General features: G+C 37.9%; 1 protein-coding gene across 6 annotated transcripts in view; it reads left to right on the forward strand.

The window, feature by feature from the left end:
- Positions 1 to 14,373, forward strand: part of LOC131167891 (acetyl-coenzyme A synthetase, chloroplastic/glyoxysomal) — a 124,223-nt gene that overhangs the window by 21,425 nt on the left and 88,425 nt on the right. For all 6 annotated transcript variants that reach the window (XR_009140174.1, XR_009140173.1, XM_058126946.1 and 3 more), the window contains exons 3-5: positions 4,374 to 4,529; positions 4,687 to 4,809; positions 4,886 to 5,054. Coding sequence is in view for 4 of the 6 variants with exons in the window: in XM_058126946.1 (XP_057982929.1) it covers positions 4,374 to 4,529; positions 4,687 to 4,809; positions 4,886 to 5,054 (448 nt within the window). In the remaining 2 variants the exon portion in view is untranslated. The remainder of the gene's footprint in view (positions 1 to 4,373; positions 4,530 to 4,686; positions 4,810 to 4,885; positions 5,055 to 14,373) is intronic.

Here is a 14,373-nt window from a genome sequence, read left to right on the forward strand (position 1 = left end):
AAGTAGGCTTTGTGTTCTTATGGTGTAAATGGATCAAAGATTGCCTTAGTTCTGCCAATTTATCAGTGATAATTTATGGTAAGTGTAGGGAGTGGTTTGAGATGTCTAGGGAGTTAAGACAAGGGGATTCATTATCTCTGTTTTCGTTCACGTTGGTTGTGAATGGTTTGAGTAGGTTGGTATTGCATGCTCAGGATTATGTTGTGATTAGGGGTTTGGAGGTAAGTAGGGATAAGGTGTAAGTGTCTCACTAACAATTTGCTGATACTACTTGCTTTTTAGACAATAGTACTAAGAAATTTTGCGGGAACTTAGTCTGTGAAAAAAATTTGAGAAGATTTTAGGACTAAAAATCAATTCGGCTAAAAGTGGTTTGGGTGGTGCTAATTTGAAAATTAAAAAGGGTGTCAGCCTCTAGCAGTTGTCTTTCTTTATCGATGAGTTTCATTCCACCAACAACGCCAACGACATGTAGCTTTCTTCCGTCGAGTTAGAATCGATCAAAGACGCATGGAGAAAAGGCGAACTATTATGATGTCTTGCTTTCTCTATCTCTCCCTCTTGCGAACTACTCCCTTCCCTCTGTGCATTTGATGCTATGGAACTCCTTGAGGTAGCCGATGTTGAAATGACCGATTTAGACCGAAGATAGACGTTCGATCTATGATTGGATAAGGTTGGGGAAGTTGTTTCCTTGCTTGTGGTCGAGAGCAATGTCTCTTATAATAGGTGGGTTAGGTTTTCATGAGAGGTTGTGTTTTGGTTTGTTGATGGCATATCTATTTTCAGTTGTATGCAAAGGGGGTTTTGATTTGTTTGATTGGGTATCACAAAACTCTAGATGTTCATTTAATGGAAAAAGGTGGTAAGTATTTGGAGTTAGGATTAGGGATGGAAAAGGAAGAAGTTTTCATTTTTTATTCCTAGGGGTGAAAAAGGCGATAGGTGGTGAAGATTTTCGAGTGCTTTTTGTGAGATAGCAAAGGATTTTCATGAGGATACTAGGAGCGTAGGTGCAAATTACTTCTCATGACATAGATCGTGGAGTTGGGTGGTGCTAGAAGGCAAAAATCGTGAAGGTGGTGGTAGTGATAGTCAAGTCAATTTTGTAAAGCAGGGTCTGAGGGTCAGGAAACAAGATTTGTGTCATCGATGTGGAGACAATATGTATTTGAATGAATGTGGAGCCGTCTCAAATAAGTAAGTTTCGATCGATAGGAGCAAGAAGGAATCTAGGGTTCTCGATGGAGCAAAGATGATCAGAGAGGCTAGGGTTGTGTTCGGGGAGGAGGTAGAGAAGAGAATAGGTCTGGGCTACATGCTTCTTATTTTGGACTTGGCCTAGGAAAAGGAGGTCTTTCATGTTTGACTAAATTGGGCCAATCATTTGACTAGGCCTAATGTTTAGGAAAGGTTGATTTTGACTTCAATTTGTGTCCTTTGCATGAGGAGTGAAGAGACTTGTGCACATCCCTTACTTCATTGCCCTCTCACGTTGGCTATTTGGAAGAAGTTATTTGGTATATTTGGTGAATTTTGGGTCTGTCCATACACTTTGAAGGCCTTTTATACCATAACTTTTAGGGGTTTGGCAAAGGAAAGGATAGGAAAGCTGGAAAGCTGTATGGCGTTGCACCATTATGGTTATTATTTGGTGTGTTTGGTTGGAGAAAACACTAGAATATTCAAAGGTGTGGCTACTACTAACAATCTGCTTTGGAGTAGAGTGGTATATCTTGCATTGCTGTGGGTGTCAAAAAATGGTTTTTTTGGTCATGCTTCTTTGGAAGACTTGCAGCGGGATTGATTGGCCCTGTTACATTCAGTTTAGTTATATGTGTTTAGGTTGCATTCTTTGTAACTAGTTTTTATTGATGTAAAGGGAGCATTTCTTATTCTCCCTGTCTTGTCTTTTTTATTTTCCTTTCTCTTTCTAATTTTCTGATGTACATTCCTCTCTCTCTTTTAATTTCGTTTCTTGTTTATCAAAAAAAAAAAAAAAAAGGGCCCATGTACAGCCATGTTGGTTCTGGGTAATGGACAGGCTCAAAATACTGTTGCTACATCTTAGAAGATGAGTGTTGGGAACGAAGAAGATATACCCTTCGATAACAGAATTTTTATTCAGCCTTCAGTTAATAGATTATTATTCAAGGTCCATCTAGTAAAAATACGAATTGAAGTGATAGGAAGCTCAGGATGCTAGAAGACTGGATTCATTTCAAGACTGGTGACAAATTGCGTCTAGGTCCGAAGATGTATTAGAAGATGGCACTGAAAAAAGTATAATTAAGCAGGGTTGGGGGAGAAATCTGATGATTGTCGTCTTTATACGGATAAATTTGAAGGTAACAAGGTTTATGCTCGTCAAAAGGCTGCTTTTTTGGGTGTTGAAATGAAGAAGATATTCGAAGATAGGAGAGAAAAATCTGGAGAGTCAATGACAAAGTTACTACGGAGAGATTCTAAAGGAGAGTTCAGTATTGTGGAAGTGCCTCATGTTGAGAAGAATGTCGGAGGTTCAAAATTTCTAATGAGATTATTAAAGTTAAGAACATTAAGAAATGGGGGGATTTTTTAAGATTCAATTAGTGTTGATAATATCAATTTTGATTGTGGTTGGGGGTTGTTCTTGGGTGAGATTCGAGAACCATATGTGGGTATGTTTTTACTTCAATGATGAAATAAGGGGTTTATGTTATGTCCATCCATCCTTGTTGGAAGGTCTGGAGGGACTTCTATTTTTGACAATGATGGGTTGGTGAATAAGTTCTAGCATAGAGATGGAATTCTGCCTACAGCAGTGGAGGATATTCCTTTTCTGGTGTCTAAAAACACAACCCTTTCAGCTATATGGCTTTGGTGGTTCACACTAGAGAATTCCTCTTTGTGGCATTTGGTTGTTAAAAGTAAGTATGGATTAGATGAGAATGGGTGGGATATCAATTTGAGATTTAGGTGTTCTTCGGAAAGTTCGTGGAAAGCTATTACTCATTATTCCCTCTTCATTCCCCATATTAGATTCCTGGTGGGTAGAGGTAGTAATATGGTTTTGGAAAGATCCTTGCTTGGGGAATGGAGTTCTGTCCACCTCTTTTCCATGCTTTTTTGCCTAAGCTCAGGGCAGGATGAGTCCACTTCTTCTTTGGTTGTTGATTCAGGTGGTCCTTGCCTTCTTGTGATTTCCGCTTCTGTAGATCGTTAAATGATAGGGAGATGGGACAGCTATCCTCTCTGCTATTCTTGTTGAATAACTGTCGTTTTTATTTAGAGGACAGTTCAGTCTTAGTCTCTGGATCCTTCGGGGGTTTATTTGTGTAAATCTTTTTGGTGATTTTTTGAATAGGTCAAAATTTTCTTTTCCGCTTTGTAGTTCCATTTGGAAGGCCAAGTCCCCTTTAAAATTAAGGCTTTATTTGGTTGGTTGCACCTGATAGAATTAATACCAATAACTTCTTGCAGGTTAGGAGACCTTTGAAGGCTATATCTCCAGACGTATGTGTTCTCTGCTTTAATTGTTCAGAATCATTTCTTCATTCATTGTGACTATGCTTGAGTGTTTGGAATAAGCTATTTGGTATTTTTAGGCAAATGTTGGGTGAGTTCTAAACGTGTTTGGAATAAGCTATTTGGTATTTTTTTTGGCGTCGAATTTTTCTGGATTGGCAGGAAAAAGGAAAGGGCAGCGCTTTGGAAATGTGTTCTTTTTTTTGCAGTTTTTTGTGGGTTGTGGATGGAGCACATTTTTCTAGGGAAGAAATCGGCTCAGGTGCTGGTTTGGGAAAAGATACATTATATGACTTCTTTTTGGTGTCTGGGACAAGGGAATTTTAAGGGGGTGAGCTTTTTTGATATTCCGCTTGATTGGCGTCATGTGTTAGAGTGTTAGTTTGTGATATTTTTTTAATTCTCTTTTGTTCTTTAGTCTGTAGGTTTTTCCTTTGTGTTTTCTATCTGGATTTTCCAGTTTGTTAAAGGAGATATCTTTTCTATCTGGTCATTGTTATCTACTAGGATAAATTATAAATGGAGGGAAGACACCAATCATTGTGGTTAGATCTTCCAATTTACCTAATACTTCAGCAGTTCAGCAAGGAATATGGCTGATGGCTTCAGAATTTGTCTCAATTACTACTGCCAATTCCCAAAAATCCAAAGCAGCAGTTAGGAAGTTCTGTTCCACAATATCCAATTCTTTTTTAAAATGAGAGAGAAATGTAACTATTGGCCCCTGAATGATTGTTAACTTTTGTGGGACAATGGGCTTTCTTGTTCTGTATTGTCAATTTCTATTCTTAAAATTTTCAATTAAATAGTGTTGTTAAAAGAGTTTCAATTCTGACTTTTTATTTATTATTTATTTTTCCAAGCAGTGGTTCAAGGGTGGTGTCACCAATATCTGTTATAATTCCTTGGATAGAAATATTGATGCTGGAAATGGTGGCAAAATTGCTATCTATTGGGAAGGAAATGAGCCTGGTTCTGACTGTAGTTTAACGTACAGTGGTCTGCTGGACAGAGTTTGCCAGGTTTAATTGAATCTCCTCTCTCTCTCTCTCTCTCTCTCTCTCTCTCTCTCTCTCTCTCTCTCATGCATGCACAAAACACAGGCAACATGCTGGCTGCATGCTTGCTCTCTGGCCTGTCCTTGGCGACATGGTTAAATGTGTGTGATGCTCACTGCAGGTTGCAAATTACTTGAAAGATATTGGAGTTGCAAAGGGTGATGCTGTTGTGATTTATTTACCCATGCTAATGGAGCTCCCAATCACAATGCTTGCATGTGCTCGGATTGGTGCTGTTCACTCGGTATAGCACAACATTAATCTTCCATGCTTTTGCCCCTGAACTGTTGTAAATAATCAACTTCATTATGTTTTTTTAGGTTGTATTTGCTGGATTTTCTGCAGAAGCTCTTGCCCAAAGAATCATGGATTGTAAGCCTAAAGTTGTGATAACTTGCAATGCTGTTAAAAGAGGGTCTAAGGTTATCCACCTCAAAGAGATAGTTGATGCTGCCCTCCTTGAATCTGCCCAAAAAGGGATTTCTGTAGGTAGGTATATACAATTTCTTCATGGCTCAAGCACAATATTCTCCCAAATTCTTGTAAATGTTTCTACCATTGCAGATTCTTCTGTTAATGTAGTTTCTCATGTTTGAGACTCCTACAATGAATTCAAAGGAGCTCCTTTTTAAAGGAAGCAAATTAATTAGTTTAGATGCTGCATCTGGATAGTTTCGGAGGGTAGGATGATTTTAATAGAGGAGATCATATTATTTTATTGTTTTAGGGGTATCTTTGTCATCAGCATTATAAAATGTATGGCTGCTTTCTGAGAATTCTTCTCTCCAAACTTAATCATCTCTTTTAGTTTCTTCTCTCTCTGAGCCTTTTAGGGCTTCCTCATTCTTTGTTGATTTTCCTGTGCGCACCCTTTTTGGGCGCTGCACCATCTATGTGTGGATAGCATGGATTGTGAAGAAATTGTGATTTGCTATATGTATGTTTTTTTTTTTTAATAGAAAAGGAAATTCATAAATAGATTAATGATTTACAAATAGGAGAATAAGACATCTCCTTAGTGAACTCTGGACTAACCCAGAAAAACAAAAAGAAAAAACCAAAAAGCAAGGAGAAAAATACAGAAAAACCAGCATGTGCTAACAAGTCAACAACAGATGCCAATCACACTGAATATCCAAAAAGCATACCCCCTTGAAGTTCCCATGACCCACAAACAAAAGAGAAGCCAGATAAAGAATCTTCTCCCTAGCCAAGAGAGATGGCATCTTCTTCCCTGAGAAAGTATGTGCATTATGTTCCATCCAGAGTCCCCAAAATACTGCAAAGAAAGCACATTTCCATACCGCTGTTCCTTTCCTTTTTACTACCAAAACTGAGAGAGAAATTGCCAAAAACTTGTTCACTGTCTCTGGACAAACCCAACATTCTCCAAAATAATCAAGTAACTTGTTTTGTACTCTTTGGGAAAAATCGCAATACCAATAACTTGTAGAAAACTAGGAGACCTTTGTTTCTGGCATGAAAAGGGGTAGAGATGGGCTTAAAATAACTTGGAATGAGATAGTGAGGAAAGATTTAATAACCCTTAATCTAATAGAGGAAAACGCTCTGGATCGGGTGAATTGGCGGAAAAGGATTCATGTGGCCGACCCCACCTAGTGGGACTTAAGGCTTGTTGTTTTTGTTGTATGAAAAGATGCGGAACTGATTCTGAACAGTTAAAGCAAAGTACATAGACATCTGGAAAGAGAGCTTTCAAAGGTCTCCTAGTCTTCTACAAGTTATTGGTATTAATCCTATTAAACACAACTAACCAGAGAAAAACTTTGATTTTAGGGGGGATTTGTCCTTCTAAATAGTTTTGTAGAGAGGAAAGGAAGAATCAGTATTAGTCAAAAAATCACAAAAAGATTTGCTAGAATAAACCCCCGAGGAATCTAGAGATCAGGATCGACTATCCGCTTCCAAAGAGACCTAGACTAGCGAGGAGGATAACTCTTCTGTCACCCTATTGGTCAAGAATCTACGAAAGTGAAAATCCCAAGAATGTAAAGGACCACCCAGATCTACAATAAAAGAAAAAAAGGAGCCATAAAAAAAATTGCTGCTGTCGCTGTGTTTGATGTGTCTCTCTTTTGGATGTATCATGGCAATTTTCTATAGTCTGCTGTTGCTGGTTTCGATGTGTTTATATTTGGTGAGAATTGTGCCTGATTCTTGAAGCTATCAGGTGTACTATTTGGTGCTTGTGCTGCTGTCTATGGTCAATCAAGTGCAGGAGATGCTGTTTGTGGCCTGTTCTTGTTTTGTATTTGTTGTTTGGTACCTGCAGTTCTGCATCTTGTTGATCCAAGTGCTCGAGTTGTAACTGTAATTGTTAGATGACCATAGTTCATCTTTTTTGAAAATTTAGAGTCTTCTCCATATTTTTGAGTGTGCTTCCAGGCTTAAAATTAATGTGGGGAAGAGTGGTCTTGCTGCTGTTAATGTGTCTGCTGATTGAGTTAGGGAGTTGACTTGTGTTGCAGGTTGTTGTACTTTGGATGGGCCCTTTTTATCTGGGGGTCTCATTTGGGGTTGGAATCCTAGGTCATGAACTTTTGGGATCTGGTTGTGGAGAGGGTGTCCAACGATCTAGATGGTTGGAAAGGGGCTTTTTTTCTCTTGGGGGTAGAATTACTCTTATTTAGGCTTGCCTTGCTAGTATCCTGTTGTATTGTCTACCTATTGTTAAGATTCCCACAAGGTTTGTTAGTAGGATTGAGAAAATTATGGGAGGCCTTTTTTGGTCTAGGATTGGGGGTAATAAGGACCATTTGGTGAGTTGGGATGTCATGAGTAGGTCAAAATTGGAGGGTTGGTTGGGTTTTGGAAGTTTGGCATCTAAAAACATTGCTCTCGTAGGTAAATGGATTTGCTGTTCTCCTTGGAGGATTCTTCCGTTTGGCATAGTCATTAAAAGTAAGCTTGGGCTAAATGAGAACAGCAGGGATATCAATTTGGGATTTAGATTGTCAACATTTTGTGTAAATTGAAAGACCTAACATAAATGATGGGCCTCTCCCTCTTTTTATAACATGTGTCAACTGTCAAGTAGGACGTGCCAATGACCATAATAACCGTACTAACTTGCACTTACTAACATAACTCTAGAACATAATAATAATGCTAAATGACCAACACAACCATCAACCCTCCCCTCCAAGCAGCATGTTTATCATATGCTCCTAGTTTGTTACAAATGAATTTCACATGAGCATCTCCCGCAACTTTAGTGTATAAACCAGCTAGTTGCAAATCAGACTTCGTATGAGTGGTTGTAATGAGCTTCTGCACGAGTTTCTCTCGAACAAAGTGGCAATCAACTTTAATATGCTTTATTTGCTCATCGAAGACTGGGTTGGAGGCAATATGAATAGCATTATAATTGGCTTTCACATTGTACACCCAATGACAACCAACAACAAACTTATCAAGAGGAAGAGGTACCAAATCCCAAGTATCATTATTAGCGCATACATCTCTTCAACCATTGCAAGCTGCCACCTAGAATGGGATAGGACTTTAGAAATAGATTTTGGAAGAGCAATAGAAGTTAAGAGTACTATCACAATAGTAATATGATAGCAACAAGAAATCATTACAAACAAAGTTTGAAATTGGATGTCGGGTACAAGTGCGCACTATGAACAGCTATATGAGGATTAACAACATGAGAAATAGGATTTCTTTTTGATAGAAAAAGAAATTCATTAGATAAAGCAAGAATTTAAAATTAGGAGAGAAGACATCTCCTTAGCAAAGTCTAGTAATCCTTAGGAAAACTAGAAAGAAAAATGCAAAAATAAAAAACGACAAAAGAAGCTCAAGAGGCCCTAAGAGGAGACTACCAATTGCGCTGAACATTTGAAACACGCAATCGCTTGAAATTTCCATAGCCCACACCCCATAAAGAAGCCATAAAAAGAATCTTTTCCCACACCAACCAATATGGTAACTTCTTCCCTAAAAATATACGCAGATTATGATCCTTCACAAACCCTAGAACACTGCAAATAAAGCACAATTCCATTATGCAATTCCTTCTTTATCCCTAACCCCACAAAAGAAATTGCCAAGAACTCCTCCATTGTTCTAGGACAAACCCAACCTTCTTCAATGTAATGGAATAACTTGTTCCAAACCTTCCATGCAAAATCGTAATGCAAGAAAAGATGTGAAGCAAACTCTGAACAATCAAAGCAAAGAATGCATATATAAGGAAGGAGAGCCTTTAGAGGTCTCCTCTGCAACAACATTAGTATTTATCCTACTACGCACAACCAACCAAAGAAACACTTTGATTTTAGGGGGGATTTTTTACACTACATATAACCTTGTAGAGTGGAAAGGAGATTTTGTTTCAACCAAGAATTCAAAGAAAGATTTACAAAAATACACTCCCGAAGAATCCATCAACCAATATCGACTATCATTTTCGGAAGATACCCTACAATTATTCAACATAACCAACAAATAAGATATCTTAATAGTTTCCGTATCATTTAAGGCTCTCTTGAAGTGAAAATCCCATGAAGGTAAAGGATTGTCTAAGTCTACACTAAACGAAGAAATGGGATCATTTTGGCTCGAGCTCAAGCCAAAAAGGCGATGAAAAGAGGTGTATAGAACAACATTCCCCATCCATAGGTCTTTCCAAAAACAGATATTACAACCCTTACCCAACAAATTTTGTATGTGGAATAAAGAGAGGGTAAATATGAGGTATATCATTCCACGGACTTTCGAAGAGCATCTAAAACCCAAATTAGTATCCCATCCATTCACATTTAGTCCAAATTTACTTTTGATTACTTTATGCCACAATGAGGAAACCTCAAGTGGGAATTGCCAGAGCCATTTAGCCAGAAGAGTTGTGTTCCTAGGCACCAAATTTCGAAGACCCAACCCACCCTCCCTCTTAGTCCGACTAACCACCTCCCAACTCACCAAATGATCCCTAGAACCCACCATCACTGTCCAAAGAGAATCTCTCGTAATTCATTCAATCTTACTAGCAACTCCCATTGGAATTTTAAAAATAGAAAGAAAAAACAACAGAATACTAGAAAGACAGATCTGAATTAGAGTAATCCTCCCTCCCGAAGAAAAAAGGGCTCCCTTCCACCCATCTAAACGCTTGGACACTCTCTCCACTGCTGAATCCAGAAAACTTGATGATTTAGGATTATCTCCTAAAGGAACCCCTAGATAGGACAATGGCGAACCCAGCTCAGTGCACCCAACTTCCAAGGCTCCCTAACACACTTTGTAGGCACGTTAATAGCTGCAATACACTCTTACCCAAAATAATCTTGAGCCCCAAAACCCTTTCAAAAATTTGAAGAAGCTCCAAAATATTAATGAGAGAAGGCTTATGATCCTCCAAAAAAAAAAAAAAAAATAGCATCATTCGCAAATTGAAGGTGTGACGCCGTGATCTACACCCTACCCACTTTTAGGCCTTTCACTAATCCTATATCCACCACTGTATCAACCATCCTACTCAAAACATCAACCACTAGAATAATTAAAAACAAAGAAAGATGATCTCCTTGTCTAATCCTCCTCATGGCCTTGAACTAAGATTTGGGCTCACCATTCACTATTACTACAAAATTCACATTAGACACAACTTTTCATCCATTTACGCCATCTCTCTCCAAACGCCTTCCTCACAAAAATCTTACCCATAAAGTTCCAACTGACTCCAGTGTAAGCTTTTTCAAAGTCCAACTTAAAAACAAAGCCGCTTCTTCCTCCTCCTAATATCCTCAGCAGTCGCAATCAGGTTTGCATCCACAATCTGTTTACCTCCCCCAAAAGCACTCTGGGTCTTAGAAATAGTCTTATGAAGCTGTACACTCAACCTCTTAGCTAGTGCTTTGGTGATTATTTTATAATCACTGGAAACTAGACTAATTGGTTTATATTAGAGATCTTGATAGACCTATTTTTCTTAGACACTAAAGTTATAAATAGAGAATTAATACTCTTACTTAAAATCACATTCCAATAGAATTCATTGAAAATCTTCATCAGATCATTCTTGACCACTGCCTAACAATCTTGATAAGAAGCTAAATTAAAACCATCTGGCCCAAGAGCTTTATCCCTCTCCATCCCAAAAATTGTAGTCGTAACTTCCTTTTCCTCAAAATGTCTCTCTAACCAAGCTATCTTTTAAATAGGCAATCCCACTCTAATCTTACTACCATTGGTCTATTCTCATCCTCAGTATAATATATATTATAATAAAAATTAGTGATCTCAGAGGCAATTACATTAGCATTTGAGATAATAACCCCCTATCCACCTCCAACTCCCAAATCAAATTCTTCCTCATTTTTCCATTGGCTAAACTATGAAAAAAATTTGGAATTACAGTCACCATCTCTAACCCATTTAAACTTTGTTTTCTGCCTCCAACTTCTCATATCCTTAAAGATTAGCTCTTCCAATTTGTTTTCTAGAGAAACCCTTTTAACCTCTTCATCCCTTGAAAGGATCACTCCTTCCATTATAACTCTACCAACTTCCCTAGAATAATAGAATTTTTAGTCCTTATATCTCCAAGCACCTCCTTGTTCCACACTTTCGAATTTTCTTTCAACCTCTTCTACTTCTTCGTAAATATAAATCCCTCCTAGGCCCTTTCCTCATCCTTACTCCACGAATCCCTAGCCAAGGTTTGAAAGGAGCCATGCTCTAACCATAGATTCTCGAACCTAAACGGGGTGGGAGCCCAAGGCACTTTCTTAGATTCCAACAAGATAGGAAAATGATTAGAAGTGGGTCTAGGTAATACTACTTGAGAAAGATTAGGAAACTCCTCCTCCTAGTCAACGGAAAAAAATAGCCTACCGATTCTACTAGCCTCCTCCCTAGCCCCACCCACTACAACAACGACAACAACAAAACCAAGTCTTAGTCCCACTAGGTGGGGTCGACTATATGAATCCTTTTCTGCTAATTTATGCTATCGTGGACCATTTCTTTTGATAGATTCAAGGATATTAAATCCTTATTATCTCCTCCCAAGTTATTTTAGGTCTATCCATACCCTTTTTATTGCCCTCCACAGTATCTAACTCACTCTTCCTCACAGGTGTACTATATGGCCTACGTTGCAAGTGTCCATACAATCTGAGTCGTCTCTCCCTTATCTTCTATAGGAGCTACACCTAATTTACTGCGGATATGTTCATTCCTTAATTTACCTTTCAATGTTACCACTTATCCATCTAAGCATTCTCATCTCGGCGACTTTTATTTTTTGGATATTATGTTTCTTCGTTGTCCAACATTCCGATCCATATAGCATAGTTGGTCTTATAGCTGTTCTATAAAACTTTCCTTTCAATTTTAAGGGTATTCTACGATCACAGAGCACACTTGAAGCACTTTTCTATTTTACCCAACCTGCTTTAACTCTATGCATTACATCATCTTCAATTTCTCTTTCAGCTTGCATAATAGATCCAAGGTATCGAAATCTACAAGTGCTATTTATTTCTTCATCATCAAGTTTAACTTTGTCTCCAATATTCCTCCTATAATTACTAAAATTACATTTCATATATTATGTCTTATTTCTACTTATCCTAAAGCCTCTAGATTCCAAAGCTTCTCTTCATAATTCTAATTCAGCCTCTACTCCGTCCCTAGTTTCGTCAATTAATACAATATCATCTGCAAACAACATACACCATGGAACCTCCTTTTGAAAACTCTTAGTTAATTGGTCCATCACTAAAGCAAAAAGATAAGGACTCAAAGCAGATCCTCGATGCACACCTATGGTGATTGGAAATTCTCTAGTTTCTCCATCTATTGTCCTTGCACTAGTCATTACTCCATCGTACATATCCTTAATGACATTGGTATTCCTACTACATGCACCCCCCCCTTTTTTCTGAAACCCACCATAGAACTTCCCTAGGTATCCTATCATATGCTTTATCAAGGTCAATAAATATCATATGCAAGTCCCTGTTCTTTTCCTTAAACTTTTCCATTAATTTTCTTAAAAGATAAATAGCTTCTGTGGTAGATCTTCCAGGCATAAAACCAAATTGATTTTTTGAGACCTTCGTTTCTAACCTTAATCTTTATTCAATTACCCTTTCCCATAGTTTCATCGTATGACTCATAAGTTTAATTCCACTATAGTTATTACAACTTTGAATATCTCCTTTATTTTTGTATATAGGTATTAAAGTGCTTTTCCTCCATTCATATGGCATTTTCTTAGTTTTAATAATTGTATTAAATAAATTAGTTAACCATATAATTCCGTTATCACCTAAGCATTTCCAAACTTCAATTGGGATGTTATCTGGTCCCATAGCTTTCCCATTTTTCATATTTTTTAGTGCAAGCTTAACTTCGTTAACTCTAATTTTGCGAATAAATCTCATATTTTTAATCTTTTCCTCATTTGACAATTCTAAGTTTAAGTCTTCTATTTGCTTTTCATTAAACAACTTACTAAAGTAACTTCGCCATCTTTCTTTAATGTCTTTGTCCTTATCCCTAGCCTCACCCACTGACCATGTAAAATTGGCATTGCCCGAAGCAAGATTCCTAAACCCACACTCCCTAATGACCAAATCAAATTGCTGCATTGAGGCGTTAACCCTACCACCCTCCTTCTTTTGTCGAGGGAACCTGACTGCGTTAAAATCACCATCCTTAATCCACGTAGGGGAGAATAAGTCATAAACAAAGTATAAATCATCCCAAAAATTTTCCCTTAGAGCAGGCCTAGATGGGCGATACATAGAGGAAATCCACCATTGACCCCTATCTCTAATATCAAGCAAGACAGAAAGAGAGAAAAAAACCCATTAAACTACTGACTGCCCACTCTCGTAATAGACCGAGTGTCCGACAACACTAGAATGCTGCCCGCTGCACGTTGGGATGGTACAAAAACCCAATCCTTGCATCGTCCTTCCCAAATCCCTCTAACTACCTCCCTATATATTAGTATAAGCTTAGTCTCGATTAAGACAATTTCGAGGGAATTCCTTAACAAAACCTCCCTAGTTAGACTTCTCTTCCCAACATCCGCTAGACCCCTAGCATTCCAACTAATAATCTAATGCACTTACCCCTTTCATTGCCCCCTTCCCTCCCCCAAGAAATAGGTTCATTAGACAAGGGGGCTAGAGGTGTAGAAGTGGAAGCTATAGGAGACTCCTGCCTTGAGTCGCCATTTGCATACTTTCAAATTGGGATGATCCTAGTGACAAGTACTCAAACTAGATGAAGGTGTAGGAGGATTGGGGCACAATATAATAGGTTAGGATCAAGGGATCAGAGCATGGTTTTAAATTGCGGTAGCGGGTAGCATAATGTAACGGTAACGGGTGTAACGGGAAGCAGCAGCAACGGGAAGCGGGTGTAATGGCTGTGAATTTTTTTCAAGCACACACAACCTTGTGCATATTAGTGTACTTGCATGTTTTAAGCTTTTAACCTTTCTTAGAAAGAGTTTTAGTATATTTTGGATCCTTTAGTCCGACTAACAAAATTATTTGGTAAGGGCAACAAGTTTACATTTGTTTTAAACCACCATTGATAGAAAAATTACATGTGTGCGTTTTTATTTTTCTCATTGTTCTTATCTGTGATAAATTCTTATGTGTGCTAAATTAATTAATAAAACACAGTACATTACACACTCCATTAATCTATTAGACACATAAGAAATACGAATAATACAAATATAAAATAACTAGAAAAGAAGAAGGTGGAAGTTGAAAAATATGGAATATAAATATCAAATTACTAATATTATCAA

The sequence above is a fragment of the Malania oleifera genome, chromosome 11, assembly GCF_029873635.1.
Source record: "Malania oleifera isolate guangnan ecotype guangnan chromosome 11, ASM2987363v1, whole genome shotgun sequence".
Classification (NCBI taxonomy): domain Eukaryota; kingdom Viridiplantae; phylum Streptophyta; class Magnoliopsida; order Santalales; family Ximeniaceae; genus Malania; species Malania oleifera.